At 38.2% G+C, this 21,976-nt stretch overlaps 1 protein-coding gene across 6 annotated transcripts in view; it reads left to right on the top strand.

The window, feature by feature from the left end:
* PLPP1 (phospholipid phosphatase 1) overlaps positions 1-21,976 on the top strand; it is a 95,139-nt gene that overhangs the window by 53,702 nt on the left and 19,461 nt on the right. For 3 of the 6 annotated variants that reach the window (XM_077897816.1, XM_077897821.1, XM_077897819.1), the window contains one exon: positions 10,861-11,141. In XM_077897816.1, coding sequence (XP_077753942.1) covers positions 10,861-11,141 — 281 coding nt within the window. Of the gene's footprint in view, positions 1-3,031; positions 3,159-5,482; positions 5,635-10,860; positions 11,142-21,976 lie in introns of those variants that run through there. The other 3 variants (XM_077897817.1, XM_077897820.1, XM_077897818.1) reach the window with 2 other exon arrangements.

Genomic DNA, 21,976 nt, shown 5'->3' with positions numbered 1-21,976 from the left:
AGATTTGGAGGCTTAACTGACTGAGCCACCAGGCACTCTGACCATGTCCTTATGTTATCATTTCCTGTCTCTGGTAAAGGATGGAGAAGTGCTCTTGTGGTATTTAGCTGGTGGAAGTGGTGATACTCTCTTTTAAACTATGATAAATATTCACTGGTAGAAAGTGGAAGGCTATATTTATATGTGGGAGTAAGTATCAGTTTACCATACAGAAAATCTGATTCCTTTTTTTTTTTTTTTTAAAGATTTTATTTATTTATTTATGAGAGGCACAGAGAAAGAGGCAGAGGAAGAAGCAGGCTCCCAGTGGGGAGCCTGATGCAGGACTTGATCCCGGGACCCTGGGATCACACCCTGAGCCAAAGGCAGACACTCAACCACAGTGCCACCCAAGTGTCCCACAAAATCTGATTCTTATATATGGATGAATATGACTAGCCACATGGGCGTATTAAAAAGCAAAATGTAGGAATGTAAAGTGATACTTTGGAAGACTTTGGAAAATAGCTTAGCAAGTGCTTGAAAAGTTAAACATAAACTTACCACATAAACATATACCATATGACTCAGCCATTTTGCTCTTAGGTGTCTACTCATTAGGGAGGACAATTAGTCCTACTAGGCAAAAACTGAAACAACCCAATTATATCTATACTGGTGAATGATAAATTAGATGTAGATACATGCAGTAGGATAGTATTTAGCAATAAAAAAGGAACAAAGTGCATGCTACAATGTGGATGAACCTCAAAAACATTATGCTAAGTGATAAAAGGACTTAGGAAATACCACATATTGAATGATTTCATTCATTTGAAATCCTCAGAAAAGGCAAAGCTATGTAGAAACAGAAAACAAATGAGTAAGGTTGCCTGGGGTTGGCCATGGGAGCAAGGGTTGAATACAAATGGGCTTGTGAGAAATGTTTGGATAATCAAAAAGTTCTAAAACTGGATGGTGGTGATGGTTATACAACTTTGTAAATTGGCCCAGATCACTGAATTATATACTTAGAGTGGATGAATTTTATGGTATGTAAACTATATACTTAAAAGTAAATAGTTTTTTTTTTTTTCAAAAAGGGAATGAAAATGAATTTTATAAACTGAAGTATTAAGAAAAACATTGTTTGACAAATGTAGTCATTTGGCTGATGATGAAAAGGGATTGTTTGGAGATGTAACCTTTCAGGTAAAAGGAAAAGGGTGTTTGATTTACTTTGATAAAAAAGTAAATGGAACCCTTCTCTTTTCTTTGAAATCTGTAGTTAATGCTAATACCATCAGATGTCTTAAATTTTTGCATTTCTCCATATTTCTGTACATTGTGGATGATAGAGTATATTGCTATTATATAAAATAACCTTTTTGAAAAAAGGGCCTATAATGGCCTATAATTCCACATAAAAATACATTCTTAGGAAATAATTAGAAATGAAAACAAGGATTAGTATCTGCAAGTGTTCACTCTAGCATTACATAGGGTAATCAAAGAATTAGTGATCTGGGGAGACTGGGTGGTTCAGTGGTTGAGTGTCTGCCTTTGGCTTAGGTCATGACCCTGGGGTCCTGGGATCCAGTTCCACATCAGGCTCCCCCCGGGGAGCCTGCTTCTCCTTCTGCCTATGTCTCTGCCTCTCTCTCTGTGTCTCTCATGAATAAATACATTAAAAAAAATTATCTATTTGTTCTCAAAGTAGGAGGAGTGTTTATAATTGTTTTAATTATGGCTCTGTTGGTTGCAAGGAGCAGAATTCCTTTCTAACTAGCTGAAGTAAGGTTGGGTTTTGTTGAAAGGGTATAGGGCACTCTAACAACTCCAAAATAGCAAGATCAGTGAGGCCCTCTGGCAATGGGGAGCCAAAGCCGCTTTCCCATTTCTCACTTTCAAGGGCCAGGCTAGTCACTTTTCTTTTCTTTGCAGACCTGTTTTGTTCTCAGCCTCTTCAGCGAATCTTTCTTGTGCATGGTTCAGACTGCTTGCCAGCTCTGACTGAGTCAGTCTTTGTTCCAATTCCAAAATTCCCAGAGCAGGAATCTGGACGAGGTCATCTTTTTGAGCCTGATATAGATCATTGAACAAATGGTGATTTGATCTTCTCCATCCCCTTTTTGGGGTCTATGTTCAGGTTTAGTGAAAATGAAATGGTGTTGAATAATGACATTGATATAATAGATTTCATGGACTTATATGTGATTGCAAATATTATTAATTTAAAAATATTTCTTAGGCCTTCTGTGATAGAATTACTTTTCTTCACTCACACTCTCAAAAGAAGAGTGTGCATTTGTGATGGATTCCTGCTTTTTAAAAAATGTTTATTTTTTTAATCATTCCTCACTAAAATCTCTGTAGTGTGGCTTCCACCCTTTCTTTCTTTTCTTTCTTTCATCTATCTATCTATCTATCTATCTATCTATCTATCTATCTATATTTTTACTTATTTATTCATGAGAGACACAGAGAGAGACAGAGGCAGAGACCCAGCAGAGGGAGAAGCAGGCTTCATGCCGGGAGCCCGATGCGGGACTCGATCCCAGGACTCCAGGATCGCGCCCCGGGCCAAAGGCAGGTGCCAAACCGCTGAGCCACCCAGGGATCCCCTATTTTTAGAAAATATTTTATTTATTTATTTGAGAGAGAGAAAATGAGTAAGCAAGAGACAGAGAGAGAGAGAGAGCCTGAGTAGAGGGGAGGAGCAGAGGGAGAGGAAGAAGCAGGCTCTCCCGTTGAGCAGGGGGCTCAATGTGGGGCTAGATCCCAGCACTCCAGGATCATAGCCCAAGCTGAAGGCAGATACTTAACTGACTGAGCCACCCAGGCGCACCCTCTGCCCTCCTTTTCCTTATTACCATTTTTACTAAGTCTGGCCCTTGAAAATGTATTGGGTGTTGTGGATGCATCATCAACTCCTGAGGTGCTCTCTCTGGACTTGGCCTCAGTGATGTAACTCTCTCTTGACTTTCTTCACCCTCCAGATCTGACTCAGTGGATCTTCCTCCTGTGCTCATCCCTTTAGTGTTGCCGCTGCTTTGTGCCTCACCCTGCACTTCATTTCATTTCATATCCGTCCTGGAGTTTTTTTACCTCTGTGGCTTCAGAGATGCTTACGTGCCAAAACTTCTGTCTTTACCATACACCTTCTGCTGGGTTCTATGGTAACCACTGGCTTTTTGAATATCATCAGAGCTTCTCTTTTGAACCTTCATAGCTTTTTGTACCTTTTTATTCTCTGCTGCACTTACGTATTATGCCTTATTCAACTTTGTATTCCTGGTAACACCTACTAGAATTCTTTGACAGTGGATTCACTCAATATTTTCCCATTTATATATTCTTGTTTTTAAAAATAGGCTGATTATACTTGCATGGAATTTAATTTTATTTCCTTCCTATCCTAAAAAAAATACCCACAAACTTTTTTTTCCAAATCTAAAAATAATTTCCAACATAGTTGTTTTGGTCAAAGGGAAAAAAACCCCAACTTAGTGGATGTGCTTATTAAGAAAAATTTTCAATATATTTGGGCCTATTAATAAGAATTTTTCCTGAGAATAAGAACATAAAGCCTACTGCGTTTTTAAAAAAGATTTATTTATTCATGAGACACACACACACACACACACACACACACACACACACACAGAAGCAGAGAGACACAGGGAGAGGGAGAAGCAGGCTCCATGCAGGGAGCCTGACATGGGACTCGATCCTGGGTCCCCAGGATCATGCCCTGGGCTGACGGTGGTGCTAAACCACTGAGCCACCTGGGCTGCCCCCTACTGCATTTTGGATGCTGATCATATGTGGATTTAATTTCTATACTAGATATCTTGTCTTACTACAAAAGAAAGAAATCATGGAAAAATTCAATTCCAAAATATGCAATGTAGAGATTGAAAGTTTCCTTTGTTATGTTATAGAATTATTGCAAGTAGAATTGAACTGTAGAAATGATGGTTCTTTGTGAATACAAAATAAATTTGCTCATGGGGTAAAAATATGGCTGCTGGTTGAAGGATGAACATCTAGTTATTGTAGAGAGCAGGCAGCAACTGATGTCACAGATCTGCTTATTAGCCTCCACAGCATATGCTGCTGTGTACAAGATGTTTGTGCTGCAGCTGTGGTATCTGTATTAAAGGCTTGGGCATTTCGCCCTATTCCTCTGAATGCAGACAGTTTCGTGAATCAGAGGATAGTCTGAAATCAGACATGGAGGTAGTATAAGTATCAGTTAGCAAAGTCAGTTCTAGCTTATTTATTTATTTGTAATCATAACTATTACTAGAAGTATACTTCGAGAGCCTTGTGAACATCTTAAAGACTTGTAATGGGTTGCCACTTTTGACAATTGGTTTAACACAAAGATAGAAACTTTGGTGTATGTATTTAGGGTATAGATGAGAAACAGGAAGATAAATAAAAGAACTAGGAATGTGCTTCTTTTCATTTAGCTTCTGGAGATAGAACATATTTGATATTTACATTAAGGACACTCAGGCAGAGTGGTAGAGTTATTTGTCTTTCAGCCTTTGGGATTTTAGTGGAATTAATGAAACCTTTAAATGGTCATTAAGACTTGGAGCTTCAAAGAAAGAACACTTGAACATACAGTGAGTATGGTAGCTTGTGATTATGGCATTACTGCTGGGAAAATGGATCTCCGAGGGAGAGAATCTTCCACACTTGGATACGTCTTGACACAGACCTCATGTTGAAGGTTTCTGCTAACTAGATTTGTAGTTGGTATGCTGCATGTTAATCAGTATGTCTACTTCTGTGAAGTAAAGGAGAACTGAATTCTTAAAGCTGACTTGCAGGGAAAAGACCTTTTAGGAGGTGAGTGTAAGACCTAATCTTGAGGGAAAACACAAATGAAAACAGAACTGTGTTTTGGTGTTTTTGTGCTTGACTTCGTTGTCTGTTTTTCTCAAACTTGGTTTAAGTTCAGGTCTTTTTCACAGCTCTAAACTTGGTATAGATGGTACAGAAGTAAGTGGATAGCACATTATTTAGATACTCTGATAGTTTTGCCATGACCTTGTCCTGTCTACATGTGGTAGTAACATAGAGACAAAATGGGTAATGTCAAAAAGCTGTTTTACTTTTGGAAGGAAAATGCATGACAAATCGGTTTGGGAATAGGTTGAGAAACCCTCTGACTGAACGGCAAACAAGAGCATAAGAAGCAATTTTTTTTTTTTTTGTCTTCTCTAAAATCCGTTTAGTGTGTTTGGGCAGAAACAAAGGGAAGAAGATACTCTTAGTTAAATTGGTTAAGCATTGTTCCTCTTCCTACCTTAATCTAAACTGTAATCTTTCTAACTTCTGTTGCATGCATTGCTGCATTCCTTTTTACGTGTGCTCTTATTTATTTTCATGGCAAATGCATTTTTAAACAGTCTCTGGGATAATTATTGCCATTAATTAATTTTCATATTACCATTTTAATGATATTTTCATTTATTCCTTTTGCTAGCTGGATTGCCTTTTGCAATTCTTACTTCAAGGCATACCCCCTTCCAACGAGGAATATTCTGTAATGATGAGTCCATCAAGTACCCTTACAAAGAAGACACCATACCTTATGCGTTATTAGGTGGAATAATCATTCCATTCAGTATTATTGTTGTAAGTCAAATCCACTTTTCCAAGTTTATCACTTTTGGGCAGTTGGCTTAATTTTGTGTTAATCTGTTAATTATTGAATGCTTAAATGTCCAAAACTATGTTTTTTAACCTTTAATTGAGCATGTTATTTGATTAAGATCTCAGCTTTTTTAAATGGGACCAGAGGAATAACAGTGTATAATTAGAAGAACCTTACTGAAGGTGTGTAGCTTTTATGCTAATCTTTTCCAAGTCATGTGATTTTAAAACACTAATTTGGTGTTATTGCAGCACATGCATAGACACATGTTACAGCAGTATGTTTTTAGCATACTTTATATGTAGGGTATTATTTTGTAATTTGTGGAATCTGTGTCTATGTACCTACTTTCTAGTTGCCGAGTTCTAAAAAATAAAAATAACTAACTAATGTTAAGTCTTCATTCTAACCCATGTTAAAGAATTATTAGATAATGCCAGAAACTAGAGAGAGAAGCCAAAATTTCTATATATAATCAGCAGTGAATACAAGAGAATTTTTGCTAGTTCTGAAACATAATAGTAACTATTGCTTTTAGGATTTTAGGTGGGAATGATTAGAGATTGTGCTCCAAGGAGATGGCTTCAAGGGATTGGATCAGATTATAATTTCTTGACTGAGAGAGTCTATGACTTAGATTAAATAGCTGTACGCTCCATGGCTTGTAAAAGGCAAAAGATTTATACGATCTGAAAAGAAACCAGAGTATGCTCCATGGCTTGTAAAAGAAGATTTATATTGGTTAAAAGTAGAAAATACAGTCCCATCCAGGAGATAGGCCAATAAGATGACATATATGTCTTGTCTTTTTTGGTATTTATTGAAAAAGAAACCTTAATTTAGAATTTTAATTTTTTTTTTAGGATTTTATTTATTCATGAGAGATAGAGAGGCAGAGACATGAGCAGAGGGAGAAGCAGGCTCTCAATGGGGAGCCTAATGCAGGACTCAATTCTAGGACCTTGGGGTAGCACCGTGAGCCGAAGGCAGATATTCAACCACTGAGCCACCCAGGCATCCCTAGAATTTTAATGTTTTATTCAAGAATGATCACAGCTCCTTATAGGCATCGAGAATTAATGAACTCATTATTTGTGGTACATAATTAATAAAAGAAAACCTCTCTCATAAACATGTTTGTTTTATGAGACTGTGAGCTCCTGGAGGGCAGAGTTGGTGCTTTGTTCATCTTAGCAGCCTTGCTGCCTGCCATTGAGCTGGGCATGGTGGAGCCTGGCATGTCAGAGCCTGGCATGTCCTAGGTGCTGGAATGAAATGGGAGTAATTACATAGTAACATTGGTTGGCTCTCCTACAGTATGGTGAAGTTTTAAGAAATCAGATCCCTTTAATCTAGACAAATCTTTACACTGAATTTTTACTATGAAAAGAAAGAAAGCCAAGCCTATGATTGTTCCTTTAAGAACACAGTAAGAAAAAAAAAAAAAAAAAAAAAAAAGAACACGGTAAGAGTAGAGTTTTTTTTTTCTTTTAAAGTATGTGTGTTTCTGAGATACTATTTGAATTTTAAAATTTTAATAGGATAGTTAGCTGCAAATACAGTTGCCCCTTGAGCAAGTTGGGGTTAAAGGATACTGACACCTGGTGTGGCCAGAAATCTGAGTTAAAATTTTTGACTCACCAAAAACTTTACTAATAGCCTACTGTTGCCTGAAAGCCTTACTGATAAAGAGTCAACACATATTTTCTGTGTTCCATGTATTATACAATAAAGTAAGCTAGAGAAAAGAAAATGTTATTAAGAAAATCATAAAGATAATCCATTTTCAGTACTGTATTGTATTCATAAAAAAAAATCCATGTATAAGTGGACCCACTAGGTTCAAACCCATGCTGTGAAGGATCAAGTGTAGTAGCTGAGTTCATACAAGATTCTCCCTTGGGCACTAAAACAGTGCTGCAGGCGGACTTGTCTTTCAATTCTCCTTGACTTCGTGTCTCAGTCAAGGAGCTGCACAAACAAAGCTCCAGCAATCCATGACAGACCAGAGGCCTGCAGCAGGACGGGGCCTAGCACCAAGTGTGTGCGTGTAGCCTGTGCACGTGCAGGGCCTGACAAAACCCTCCATTAGCAAGAACTTGTCATTGATACTTCATTAATTTGTAAGTTTTGACTATTTCATCATGAGCTGTGAGAAAGTTATCTTTATGTTGAATAAAACAAGTAAATTGAGTGTAGTTTTCTTAAAAAAGAACAGACTCTTTAAGGTGCTATGAAAGTACGATTTTCACATTAATCATATTAACCAGCACTGCACTGGGCAGTAGCTTTATACACTAATTAAAAAAAATTAACTCCTTTCAGGCAGCACTTGGTCAAACATGTAAATAAATGCTTAGTTTTATTTACTAGAAAGTGAATCAGTTCCTTAAAAAAAAAATCAGGATCATGATTCAGACTTCATGCTAGGCCTTTGACGTGGCTTTCAGATGATCCAAAGATACATCAAGTGATTGAGGGAGCCTGGTGGAGAATTAATATAGTTTCTCAGAAGCCAAGGGAGAATTTCAATAGGGAGAAATGATCAGTGATGTCAAATATTGTGAGGAGTTGAGGTAAATGAGAGTTGATAAATACCTATTCAATCTGACAAGACCATTTTGACTTTGGAAAAGATTCAGTAGAATAAAGAGAATGAAGGTACTAAGAGAAATTTAAAGAGTGGAAGTACACCAGTGATTTTAGACTACATTTGTGGGAAGGTGAGCCCTGAATGGGAGGCACATAATATGCAGACAATGCAGAGATGTATAAAATCATCTTGGTTGATGGAGCTATAAAGGAGATGGTGAGAATATCTTGGTGCATAGGTTTTAAATGGTTGAATTACATGGATTTGGGTAATTACTATCTTTAATATTCAAAAGTATTTTGTTTTAGTCCCTCAAACATTATCTTTTGTTCTTTAATAATAATTTATCCTATCGGGATCCCTGGGTGGCGCAGCGGTTTGGCGCCTGCCTTTGGCCCAGGGCGCGATCCTGGAGACCCGGGATCGAATCCCACATCGGGCTCCCGGTGCATGGAGCCTGCTTCTCCCTCTGCGTATGTCTCTGCCTCTCTCTCTCTCTCTCTCTCTGTGTGACTATCATAAATAAATAAAAATTAAAAAAAAAAAAAAAAAACATCAATAATTTATCCTATCTTTGGAGTGTAAATAATGCATAGCAAGTGATCCCAGCTCTAAGATGAGTCTACAGTCAGCTTAAGAGTGGACTTGACCAAAGGCTAAGCATTGACATTAATGGTTCAAACGGCAGGAAAAGGTATTTAAATGAAACAAAAATATGGCTGTCATGTATAATGAAATGCTTAGATACATCCCTGCATTTAATTTAGAAAATCAATTTAGAATTTGTCTATTGTCTATCTCAGTGAGGATGGAGGACATAATAAAAAATGATATACATTGACCTAGGTTTGGTCAGTGTTAGAGTCCCCTGCCCTTCCCCAGCATTAAGGGTAAAGTTTCTGCTTACAGTACCTCTGTCAGTCAGTTGGTCTTCAGTGCCCAGTGCTCTGAATTCTCCTATTGAATTGACTTTCTGTTCTCAGTGTTAAGAATCATGTTTTGGGTGGCCCTAAAGAATGATCATTATGCCTATGGAAGACTCCTAAAATTCAACAATTGGAAAATAGTTGAGTGCTTATACAAAAAGAACAGCTGACAGCTGAAGTGTGGGAGTTCCAGCTGCTTGAATTGTGGTTGATTAATATACTTGGTATATATTTTAGATGATCAAAGAGCAACTCCATAATGAAACATTAGAGAAATCCTTTCTGCTCATCTGTGAAGGCAGTTGCTGGGACACCTTAACACTCAGAGGAGACAATATATACTTTATTACAGGGTGACTGGAGGGCGTTGGGAGAACCCTAAGCACAATTACAGAGGTGCATATGGTTTTTGTCTCCTGAGAGACCTCTTCTCAGAAAAGGATCTGATTAAGTCATTCACATTCATCACTGTAATGAGGAATATGTTTCTATGGGGCTTAATGTTTAAACCAAGGGTGTTTACCTTTTACCCAAGAGGCACCCCTTTCAATTAAAATTTATGAACCACCTACTATGTTTGAGTCCATTGTGGTGGTGCTAGCTTTTTATTCAATGACTAAAACTTGATTCTTGCTTTTGTGGGATTCATAGACTTGTCCAAATTTTATCATTCTATTTATGGAGCCATGGAGCCAGATGAAGAATTTTTGGTGTCAGATTCTTAAAATCTCTTTCAGGAGGCAACTATTTATTTTACCTACAATAAGGCTCACCGTGAAGATAATTAATCCTCACTAAATGGATGAAGCAGGGAAAGTAGTACATATCTTAAGAAAAACTTTGTGACTTGTATCTCCTTACTTCCCCCAACATAAGCAAGCTGATTCTTCTGTTCAACTATTTATTTTGGTCTGTGAACTTGTCAAGTATTGGGAAGCCATTTTTATGCCTTTAAATTCATTACACTGGCACATGCTGATACACACTCTGCCTGAATCTGGGAAGGCTTTGTCTCTACTTACAGTGAAAACTAAAGCCAATGAAAAATAAAGAGGAAACTTGAGATGATTTCTTGGAGGAGGAGAGCATCAAGTGTGTGTTATTATTGAGACTTGTTAAGAAAGACAGGCCTAGAGGTCTGGAGCGGCAGGACTGGGAGGCTCTGTCAGCTAATTTCTGCCCTCTGCACCCTTTGGCCTCAGTGTTAGACCTCTGCTTTAATATTAGTTTACTCTCTGAAACTATTTTACTTTTTAGAATATGATGGATGCTTTTCTTTCAGAGGAATGTTTGATAGAAATGAAGACACTGCCAGATAAGAGTACGTACATAAGGGATACTCTAATTAGGAAAATTTGTGTTCTTTGAACATACCATGATTTTTGTCATCCATGATACACCATTGACTACTAAAACTCATTTGAATACAAGAAAAGAAATAAGGTCTTATTGTTTCAGGTGGGCTTTGAAATTATTGTGGCCAATGCTTTGTAAGCATTATCCACACTTGATCTGAACCTTTTTTCATGGTTTAGAATTAGATATCCTGACTCCTTTGCAAATGAAAAATGGGAGGTGTTTTTAAAATAAAGATTTTATTGTGACTTACCATTTTCTTTTCTATTTTTTATTTTGTTTAAAGTGCCCAGTTGCTCTTTTAACATATTATTTTTCTGTTTCTTTTTCAGATGATTGTTGGAGAAGCCCTGTCTGTTTACTATAACCTCTTGCACTCGAATTCCTTTATCAGGAATAACTACATAGCCACTATTTACAAAGCCATTGGAACATTTTTATTTGGTGCAGCTGCTAGTCAGTCCCTGACTGACATTGCCAAGTATTCAATAGGCAGACTGCGGCCTCACTTCCTGGATGTTTGTGACCCAGATTGGTCAAAAATCAACTGCAGTGTTGGTTACGTTGAAAACTACATATGTCAAGGGAATGCACAAAAAGTGAGGGAGGGCAGGTGCGTGTTAAATCTTCAATGTTTGTTTTATTTTGTGTATTCCTGGAAAAAAAGGTTTCAGAGATGGATGAGCTATCCACTAGCTTAGAGCAGCTAGTGTAATCACTGGGAGGTGAATTGAGATTATATTTTGACCTGTTATCTCTACTTACTCTTTTTCTCCCTTTTCTCCCTACCTTCTATTTAAGAGCATTTTTTTTTAATTTTTAATTTTTTATTTATGATAGGCACACAGTGAGAGAGAGAGAGGCAGAGACACAGGCAGAGGGAGAAGCAGGCTCCATGCACTGGGAGCCCGACGTGGGATTTGATCCCGGGTCTCCAGGATCGCGCCCTGGGCCAAAGGCAGGCGCCAAACCGCTGCGCCACCCAGGGATCCCTATTTAAGAGCATTTTAATGCAGGTCTTTCCATCTCCAATGAATAATAATGTAAAATAAATGTATGTCCTATAGTTCAGGGCCAGTAAACTTTTTCTTAAGGTACCAGAGAGTAAATATTTTAGGATTTGTGGGCCATTTGGTTAATTTGACAACTGTCCAGCTCTGCTGTTGTACCGGGAAAAAACAACGATAGACAATCCTTGAACGAATGGGTGTGGTTATGTTCCAATAAAAGTTTATTAACAGAAATAGTTGCTGCTCCAGGGTTATAGTTGGCTGACTTTTGATGTTGTCCAGCTGTGCATCAAGTTCTGCTCTATCTCTCAGTATTCTTAAGGTATATTTTTTATAAGAAAACTTCATATCCTGACAGCTTAGGTCTTCAGGTTGCTGGCTTCTAATAATACCCTTGTTGGGCTCCTTTCTATACCTGGAGCACTATTAGGCAGGAATGAAATAGAATGTTTGGAACCCAAAAAGTCCAACCCCTTTAATGTATATAGATAAGAAAGAAGAGGCTCAGTAATATTAAATAAAGCCATTAGGGTCACCTGGGTGGCTCAGTTGGTTAAGTGTCTGCCTTTGGCTCAAGTCATGATCCCAGGGTCTTGGGATCAAACTCCTTGTAAGTCTTTCCTGCTTCTTCCTCACCCCCACCCCTTCCCCAGCTCATTCTCACTTGCTTTCTCTCTTTCTCAAATAAATAAAATCTTAAAAAATAAAAATAAACAAGTCCACTAATTAGTAGGAGAGCCAGTTACCCATCTCAAGTCTCAGAATTGTTAGCCTTATCTTTTCTATATAATTGACTTCTATTTTAAGATAGCTATCACTTTACCTTAGTCATTCATCATCCAAAAAACACTTTGGGCAAAACATCGTTGTGCCTTTTTTTTTTTAAATTTTTTTTTAAGATTTTATTTATTCTTGAGAGACAGGGAGAGAGGCAGAGACATAGGCAGAGGGAGATGCAGGCTCCCTGCAAGGAGCCTGATGTGCCACTCGATCCCAGGACCCCGGGATCATGACCTGAGCCAAAGGCAGATGCTCAACCCCTAAGCAACCCAGGTGCCCCTGGGTAAAACATCCTTTGAGTGTTCTTTATACATGATTCTCAAGCATTTGATTGTCCTTGTTATAAGCTACACAGGCCTTGTAGTAGCCCTCAATTTTTGCATTTAGTGGTAATGAAAAAATACCTTACTTTAAGTATTCACTGTGGTGTGCCTGAGATCCAGCAGTGAACTAGAATGATCTTCATGGAGTTTAGGCTAGCACAGAGAACTTAGATTAAATTAGCGAGGGCAGTGGAGGAGAACCTCTTTGTTGATACAAAGGCCAGAGAGTAGAGAGGCTGTTGAATTGGCAAGCTTTGAGGTGATCATTGGAGGACCGATAGGGTTATAAAATTTTAATGAATGAAGGAGGGGGAGGTGACTAATGCAGTAGTATTGTTGATTTGAGTTTAGGTAAGCAAGCATTTTTTAAGAGGGCTAAGGGAAAAATGGTCCAGAAATGGCATTGAAGAGTTAGGAACTTAAAAACACCAGCACTGGGCACTAAGGGTGTGGGATGCGGAGATCTCATGCTTTGCTCTCCTAGCACTACAGTGTCCTGGAGAAATGTCTCATTTTAATGACTAGGAGATGTAGTAGCCTTCGGTCAAGAGGTTGAAGACTCAGGGAAATATAGAGGACTGTCCATGCCTCTGTCTCTAGTAATCTCTTCTGCATTACCCAAACTCTAATGTTTTCTCTTGGCCAAAGAATTTAAGAAAGTCAGTTTTTCTAAACTCTAGAAAATATTATTATAAATGATTCTTTAAGAACACAGATTCCTCATACGTGTATTGTTTCTCTGGTTCAGTGGGTACACATACATTTTGGCTCAGAATTTTCTTGTAACAGTATATCTTACTGAGAGATTTAACTTTCTTACATGATCCATTTGAACAAAATATGAAATATAATTCCTTTTAAATGGCATAAATGTGATTACATTTTCCAGTCCATATATGACCCATTACATATCTCTTGTATATCTAAATTGGCCAACACGTACTCTGATGGTACTTTTGATGTAAATATATGTAGGGTGTTTACCCATTACCCTTTAAAGTTTCTTCAGCAACCCACATTTTCAGTGAGAAGATCTGTTGATAAGCATTGGGGTTCTGAAGGAAGAAGGAAAATCAAACCTAGAAATGAAAATTTAAAACTTTGTGTCTTCTGAGAAAAATGGGATTTCTATTAGTGTTTCCAGAATGAGTTAGTGGTTACCAGTTTCAGAGCTTTGTAACTTTGGTGCATAACTGTGTTTTTGCATTGCTGTTCTGTTGTGGAGCATAATTTGGTTGGAGACGGGCTTTCCTATTTCTTTTCTCTTGAATTTTTTAAGTCGGGGTGCCAAAAATGCAAAAACATTTCAGTCTAGACATTGTAATATATTAGGAGTATAGTGTAATCTCCTTTATTTTATTTGTTTCCACAGTCTGCCCCCTGTACATTTATTTTAATTATAAAATTATAATGCTTGAATTGGAGAGAAGGGAACATAAGCACCCAAAATGAGTCATTTTTGTTGACTATAAATGAGTCAGAGTTACATCTGAGGGTGAGAGTACTCTCCTACAATTTTGACTTTTGGTCTTGATTTTTTTCCCCATTCATTCTCTTATTTTCTTCTATTCCTCTCTCTGCCCTTCCTGGATATGTGCGTGCTCTTGTGCTCTCCTCTCATTGATGTCAGAGGACTTGTACCAGGGTTCATTTGTGGTTCTGAGTCCTAAACATAGAAGTGAGAACATACATGGACTGTAGTAGCATACTTCATAATATCCAGAGAGCTCATATTCGTTGTTTAAAATTAATACCTGGGAATTTACTATAAATGAAAAGGGGCTGTACTCATCTAGCTGCTCTTGCTTATGCCAGTGAGATTAGCATTACTTTGTGGAAAAAAAAAAAAAGTTACTAAAGAGTCTCTTTAGAGATGCTTTATGCCAGCAGCTCTCAAATGTTAGTGGTTTATTAGAAGTACCTGGAGGGCTTGTTAAAACACATTTCTACGTGTCATCCTCAGGTGTTTAATTCAGGAAGAGGGGGTGAGGGGTGAGAATATGTATTTCTCACACTCCCAGATGCTGCTGTCTTTGTGCTTGATCTCAGGACCACACTTTGAACCAGTGCTTTATATCCCCTGGATGATGGGAACACGGCCTCTCATGATGTTATCTCAGGATATTCGGCAGGGTGAATTTAAAATTGTGCACAACTAGCTGTGTTACTGAGTATCTATCACTACCACTAACTCAAGAACCGAGCGGGTGAGCCCTGGTGCTACTGGGGCGAATTGCTCTGTGCCAGGGAATCCTGAGGCAGGGTGGACAAATCAGAAGCACAGCTCCTGGCTGGGTTTGCCAGCACCGTTGTAGAATAAACTTGGATAAACTGGTTGTAAGGGAAGGCAGTAACTCGAGATGGTGGTTTCGAAAAGAGAAAGGGAGAAGTTTAGGGTGCTTGGTAGCAGGCTCAAGCATTAACAACTGGCCTCTCCACCAGCAAGATGGACACCTTCAGCATTATAGGGAAAGGTGGGGTGGGATATGTGCAAGAGAGTGGGCAGGGAGTGCATGATCACGGGTGGGGGGGTCAGTATGTGTTCAGCCCAAGATCATGGGCAGGGAAGGGGATGTGTGGGATGTGCGGTCTAGGCATTCCACTGCTATCAGGGCTTTTCTGGTCTGGCAGTTGGGATGTTCAGGTCTTTGCAAAATGTCTTTGTCAATACCTTGAGAAAGTTCGATAAGAAATATGCACAATGGGTTTTCGTTGAAGCATCGGTTAAGAGGTCTTGCCTGTTCCTGGTTTTAACTGTTGGAGTCTGTAGTTGAGCAAGAGAGCTTGATAACAGTTGCTCTATTTCTGATACTACACAAATGTGATAGTGATACTACAGTATAGAAACTTGTCTTCTCTAAGTGATTCACTTTTTTCTTTTTTCTGGCTTTTATTTAAATTACATTGGTTTAAGCATAGACTCAGCGTTCCTGATCAATTCTGAGTGACCGACTAGTCTTTGTCTATATAAATCAGATATTTATTTTTTTTTATTTTTTTATTTTTTTTTTTGATTTTTTTTTTATTGGTGTTCAATTTTAAATCAGATATTTAATATAAAGTTATTTCTTTTGGATTTTGGCAGCTTTGTGTTACTTAGCTGTTTAATTGTGATATGTTTGGTTGAATGTGATAAATAATTTTCCTTTTGCCTTTTTTATTTTTTTTATTTATTTATTTTATTTATTTATTTTTTAAATTTATTTATTTATGATAGTCACAGAGAGAGAGAGAGGCAGAGACACAGGCAGAGGGAGAAGCAGCCTCCATGCACTGGGAGCCCGACGTGGGATTCGATCCCGGGTCTCCAGGATCGCGCCCTGGGCCAAAGGCAGGCGCCAAACCGCTGCGCCACCCAGGGATCCCCCTTTTTGCCTTTTTTAAATGCAACCCCCATGTAGGTAAAATGAAGCTGAATTTCGAGGAGGACCTTCTACAGTAGTGAAAATCCATTATAATTAGACTAGCTGTGGTATTAAGTACTTTGAGAGAAAAGCTGCTTCTTTGTGGTCTAATTGTAGACATTACTGGACACTTTATGCTTTCAGAAAGATTTATTCAGGTTTATCTATACTTCCTGTGTGTGTATATGTCGGTAAGCTAGAAATCAACCTTAGTTTTTAGTCTTCTATCTACCTGGAAATAGCAACATATAGACTGAGAAAGGGGGTTCTTTTAAAAGATCCTTCACCCTGTGAATGGACATTAGCTATTAGCATATGTAAAAGGAATTGGACTTGAAGGGCAGCAGCACTTTCCACCTCCTCTGTTCTCAATATTAACACATGACATTTAGGTTGTAGCTGTGACTATCTCCTCACCTCCATGCTGACTCTTTTTGCCCCAGTGTTTCTGACCCTTTAGTCACATTGGAATCACGTGGAGAGTTTGTTAAAGTATAGATAGCTGGGCCTCACCCCTAGAGTTTCTGATTCAGTGAGTCTGAATGCCAGGGAGCCCAAGAATTTCTGTTCCTAAAACATTCCCAGATGTTGCTGTAGCTGCTGACCTGAGAATCACACCTTCAGCCTATCCATGAAGTTACTAAATCCAGCTACTATCTATTGCTGTTAAGTCCTAGACACTGTGGGAGGTGTGCATGTTGCTCTCGTCGTGCTCACTACACGAGCTGAGACATGTTTGGAGATTGTGTGTGTGACATATGTGCCTTGAAAGAGTCAAGATCAACAATGAAGTCAAAGGGTAGTAATACTGCTTCTAGTAGAAGAGGCATTTTGGAGGATGAGTAAGGTTTGAATGTGTAGAATTAGGATGGGGTATGTCTCAGCCTCCAGGGAGCAGCAGCATCAGAGGCAGGCAGGCTAGAGGCTTAAGGTATGCAGGCAATGTTTTATTATTAGACTTGAGTTTCAGTAAAACCAGTATGATTTTCTGATTTTTGTCTGTTGGTTGGTTGTTAATGTATAAGGCAATTTGGGGCATTTAAGGCTAAGGAAACTTCTTTGTTTAGAAATAAAAATGAACTTACACCACATATGTAGTTAAATAGCTGTGTACGTTCTCATGCATACTTTTGATTTATTAGCCTGTTGCATTTATACATTCCATATAATTTTGTTTTCATGTGGAATAAAAGCAAAAGATTTTTTCTTCCTTGAAATTTGAGTTGGTGCCTGATTCTCTTTCCTAAATGCAGAATGAGTTGATTTGGTATGTGACTTTGTTTTGGTTGAGGTGTAAACTTGCAAAGACAAGATCCATTCTTTACTCTCAGTGACTTCCTGCCATTATCTATTGGTAAAGACACACACACACACACACACACACACACACACACACATCATTATTTTTTTAAAAACAAATACCCCCCTCTGCCCACCACCCCAACCCTCGAAGTTTAGATGTTTGGCCTTTCATGCCATCCTTCCCATTTTATTTTATTTTATTTTATTTTATTTTATTTTATTTTATTTTATTTTATTTTATTTATTTTATTTTATTTTATTTTATTTTATTTTTTATTTTATTTATTTAATTTATTTTATTTTATTTTATTTTTTATTTTATTTATTTTATTTTATTTTATTTTTTATTTTTTTATTTTATTTTATTATTTTATTTAATTTTTTTTATTTATGAGAGACAGAGAGAGGCAGAGACATAGGCAGAGAGAGAGAAGCAGGTTCCCTGCGGGGAGCCCAATGCAGGACTTGATCCGAGGACCCCGGGATCACAATCCGAGCCAAAGGCAGATGCTCAACCACTAAGCCATGCAGGTGCCCTTCTAATGCATTTTTAAATGGTAGTTTAGGGATTTAATTATGAACAAAGATAACAACTTTTGATGCTTCTTGAAACTGTCCTTTTCTTCTTAGTTTTGAGTTAGAATATAGGTCTGGCAGTGGATATAGTAAGATGGAAGAGATTCCTAGGTTTAGATAAGCAGTGCTGTTAAATTTCTTTTTTAAAGATTTTATTATTTATTCATGAGAGGCACAGAAAGAGAGAGGCAGAGACACAGGCAGAGGGAGAAGCAGGCTCCATGCAGGGAACCCGACATGGGACTTGATCCCGGGTCTCCAGGATCACGCCCTGGGCCAAAGGCAGTGCTAAATTGCTGAGCCACCGGGGCTGCCCTGTACATTAAATGTTAATAAGCTACTAAATCACATGAACACATCGTCAGCTGATTACTTCTAATGGTGCTTTGTACCTTCACCTTAGAACTCTTAAATTCCACATTGCCAACTTTGAAATATGAAAAAAAAGTTGCATAGAGACAGTACTTTTTTCAGATTAAAATATAATGGATGGAGTAATATAAAGCTTGAGTTTCCATTCAAATAAATGGAAAGAGAATTCAGTATTTTCATTTAATTAGAAAACAAATATTTTTATTGAGAGGTAGGATGTCAGTTGAATTTGTGAATAGTAAAACAAAACTGATGTATGGACTGTGTTGTCTCATTATTCAGAGATCACTGAAATCTGTCTTTGTGTGATTCTTAATGGAAACATTCATAAATGTTTTTCTGTTTTAAGTAGGCTTTGTAATAAAAAAAGAAAAGCATCAGCATTCATTTGTTGTGACCATTTCCACAAAGTGCCCAAACCGTTGACTTCATCCCAAGTGTACTCCTACTCACGCTCAAAATTACCTTTCTTCTCATTCCTCTCCCCTTGCCATTCAAAGTGTGGTCCTGTGATCTGACCAGTAGGATGGACATCACCTGGGAGCTTGGTAGAGAGGTATAATCTTGGACCCCATCTCTGGTCTACTCAACAAACTCCATTTTATGGAATAAAGAGTTTATATTGGCCCTGGAGAGCTAGATTATGGGATTGGTTAACCTTTTTCTTTTATGTTTGTATCCTGTTAACCATGATTTTTTCTTACATTGCAGCTGTAGTGTTTTGCTTTTGAAATAATGTTTGGAAGTTTATAAAGGGTAGTTTTCAAGATTTTTTGGTTTACTGAAGGATAGAATTGAGTCCTTTAAAAATGGAGAAAAGTCTTCCTATAGGTATTAGAAAGTAGGATTCAGGCAATACCTAAAGCCTTTTTTCCTTGTCATTCCTTGTTTTTTATTTTGTCTTTGTTTTTTTGCCCACTTATATTTGCTTTGAGAATGCTTTTTTTTAAAAAAAGTATGTTTAAGATTTTATTTTTAAGTAATCTCTGTATCCAGCACAGGGCTTGAACTCACAACCCCAAGATCAAGAGTCGCATGCTCTACATGCTGAGCCAGCCAGGTGCCCTTGAGAATACTTTTCAAAGTTAAATAGTTTTTTATTTACAACAGAATATATCTCTTACTTTATCATTGTGGATATCATTTGTTCCACTAATCTGACAGCCTTTGATCATAATGTAAAAAAGGTTTCTGGACATTTTAAACACGTTATTGAAATGCTTGCCAGATGCATTGGGAAGAGGCCTTGGGTACTGCATGTTTAAGCACACACACATTGACACTGCTCAGTTTCTTACAGAAGGGTGAAAAGAGCAGGGTATTAGATTGGACTTCCTAATTCTCCTGGACCATGATAATAAAGTCAGAATTTGTAACCACTATAAAGGGAAAAAGCACATCAGAGGTAAGATGTTAAAATCTGATTAACTTACCTCCTGTGGCTTGCTGTGATTATTGGCATAGACTTAGCTAAGTTTAGCATTTAATACAATGATAACATTCTTATCATGGAAGTAACATATGTCCTTTTATTTTATGAATTTTTTACAACTGTCAAAACACGAAATAATTAAGGTGTGATTTTTGCGGAGCCACGAAGTAATATTCATGGTGCTTTGTGTGTGTCTGTGGGGGGGGGGGGGTGTGTGGCAGCAGCAAAGGTGGATTTGTTTGTGATATTTAAAGTGTGAAAAGCCTAAGAATTTTACATTTTCTAGACTAACCACATAAAAATTCATTTTTCATCAAGACATTAGATTCTGTTTTAGCTTAAAAAATTTATTGAAAAAAAAATTTATTGAGCACCTACTGTATGTTCGATCTAATGGTGCTGGGTGTTAGGGATGCAAGGTGAATTAAAATGGGATCTCGGGGAGGTGGGGAGTTTACCAGCAATTTTTCTTTTGATTTGCTGTGCCTTTCAATTTTTCTAATGAACATATCTTATCTAATTAAACAAACAAATGAATAAACCTCAGACATTCCTGTTTATAAGTCTTGTCCTGCTCCTGCCCGTGTTTGGGTGGAATGAAGGAAGTACTACAACAGATGATGTACTGTGGAGGCTGGATGCAGGGATATATGTGTGCACCGAGTGTTGTACATCTTTTTCCTTTTTGGAGAAAGGGAGATGACTTCAGCCTCGCTGTTGAAGAAAGGTTTCCTGGAGGAAACAGTGGCTGAAGTGACTCTGGCATGGTAATTATCCAAGAAAGTTGGGAGGCTCATTTCAGGCACAGTGATGATGAAACACAGCATGAAACATGGTGTGAATTGGGAATTATAAGTAGTTGGGCAGCAGATGATGGTTCCAGAGTAGTTGGTGGGGCTTATGAAGCTCAGCAGTTTGTTTGAGTGAAGGATCTGAAGCAGTAGAGGAATGTGGTCATGACTTTGTTTTTATATTTGTAAAATATAGTCTAATTTCCTCCACTTCTTATTTAAATAGACTGAAATGGGTACCTAAATATTTTATGATTTAAGCTTTCTTTCTTTTAAAGCAGAAGGATTTGAGATACTAGAGGAAATGACTCTAGTGCTTTTGTCAGTTGGGTAGGAAGGCTGTCTAGGTGAAGTACTGTGGCACTCTTGCTAGTCCTTTGGGAACTCGAGCTCTCGTGATGTCATCTGCTCGAATCTAAAAGGAACCAAGAGAGACCTGCTTGGCCAGCTTCCTGTTGGGCTCTAATAATTTTATATATGCGTGGGCTTTTGCCTTTTTTATTGCCACTGGTGATGTCCACTTCGCTTTTGTATGGGTATAATCGTAAAGACACTTGTACTGAGGTCTTGAGCCTCATCCTCTTGATCCCAGTAGTAAAGAGTTAGTGGTGGTTTCATGATCTGCATCAGGGTGGGAAGTGGAGTGTACTGGCCAAATTTAATAGGATTTCTTGGCCTTCATGTTGTCTCCTTGGAAGAGGGCTGAAAGTAGAGGTCTTACAGTTTTGCCTCTATGCTAGCATAAGAGGCAAACCCCTTAAAAACACCTGCCCCTTAAAAAACACCTTAGAAAGGGATTTAGAACTTTATCTTCCTTCTGTCTCACTCTGGTATCTTCTACCTTTTAGCAAGGTAGTTTTCCTTATTCCTTATTTTAAAAGGGGGCTGGGGGATGCCTCGGTGGCTCAGTGGTTGAGCATCTGCCTTCAGCTCAGGCTGTGGGTCCCAGGATCAAGTCCCACATTGGGTTCCCTGCATGGAGCCTGCTTCTCCCTCTGCCTGTTGTCTGCCTCTCTCTGTGTATCTCTCATAAAAAAATCTTAAAAATAAATAAAAAGGGGACTGGGGGGCAGTAGAAGGTATGGGTGTTATTAGATGCTGGCATAGGAATGCCCCGGAGTTATGTTCCTTGTGTAATCTACCATTTGCCCTTTGTTTCCCTTTTAACTCTTAGATAATGCCACATTGGTGATTTGGAGTCCTTCTGTAGCAAGTAATCAATTTTTCCCTCATGCTGTAGGAAACTTGTGACCTCTCTTCCCTGGTTAGTGAACTTAGGTCTGTTTTACCTTCTGCCAGTAACCTTTGTCACTATCTGACCTCTGCTCATCTGTCAGAGACACAGAGTTTCCCTCCTTAGTGTGTAGCACTGTTTATGCCGCAGTCATCTGATTTTCAAGGCACACCCAGTTTTACTTTCCTTTATCTGAGTTCTCAACAACTTCTCCTTTTTAGATT

This window comes from Canis aureus, chromosome 5 (assembly GCF_053574225.1).
Source record: "Canis aureus isolate CA01 chromosome 5, VMU_Caureus_v.1.0, whole genome shotgun sequence".
Taxonomy (NCBI): Eukaryota; Metazoa; Chordata; class Mammalia; order Carnivora; family Canidae; genus Canis; species Canis aureus.
The sequence above is the reverse complement of the archived record's forward strand: the minus strand, read 5'-3'. Positions and strand labels throughout refer to the sequence as shown.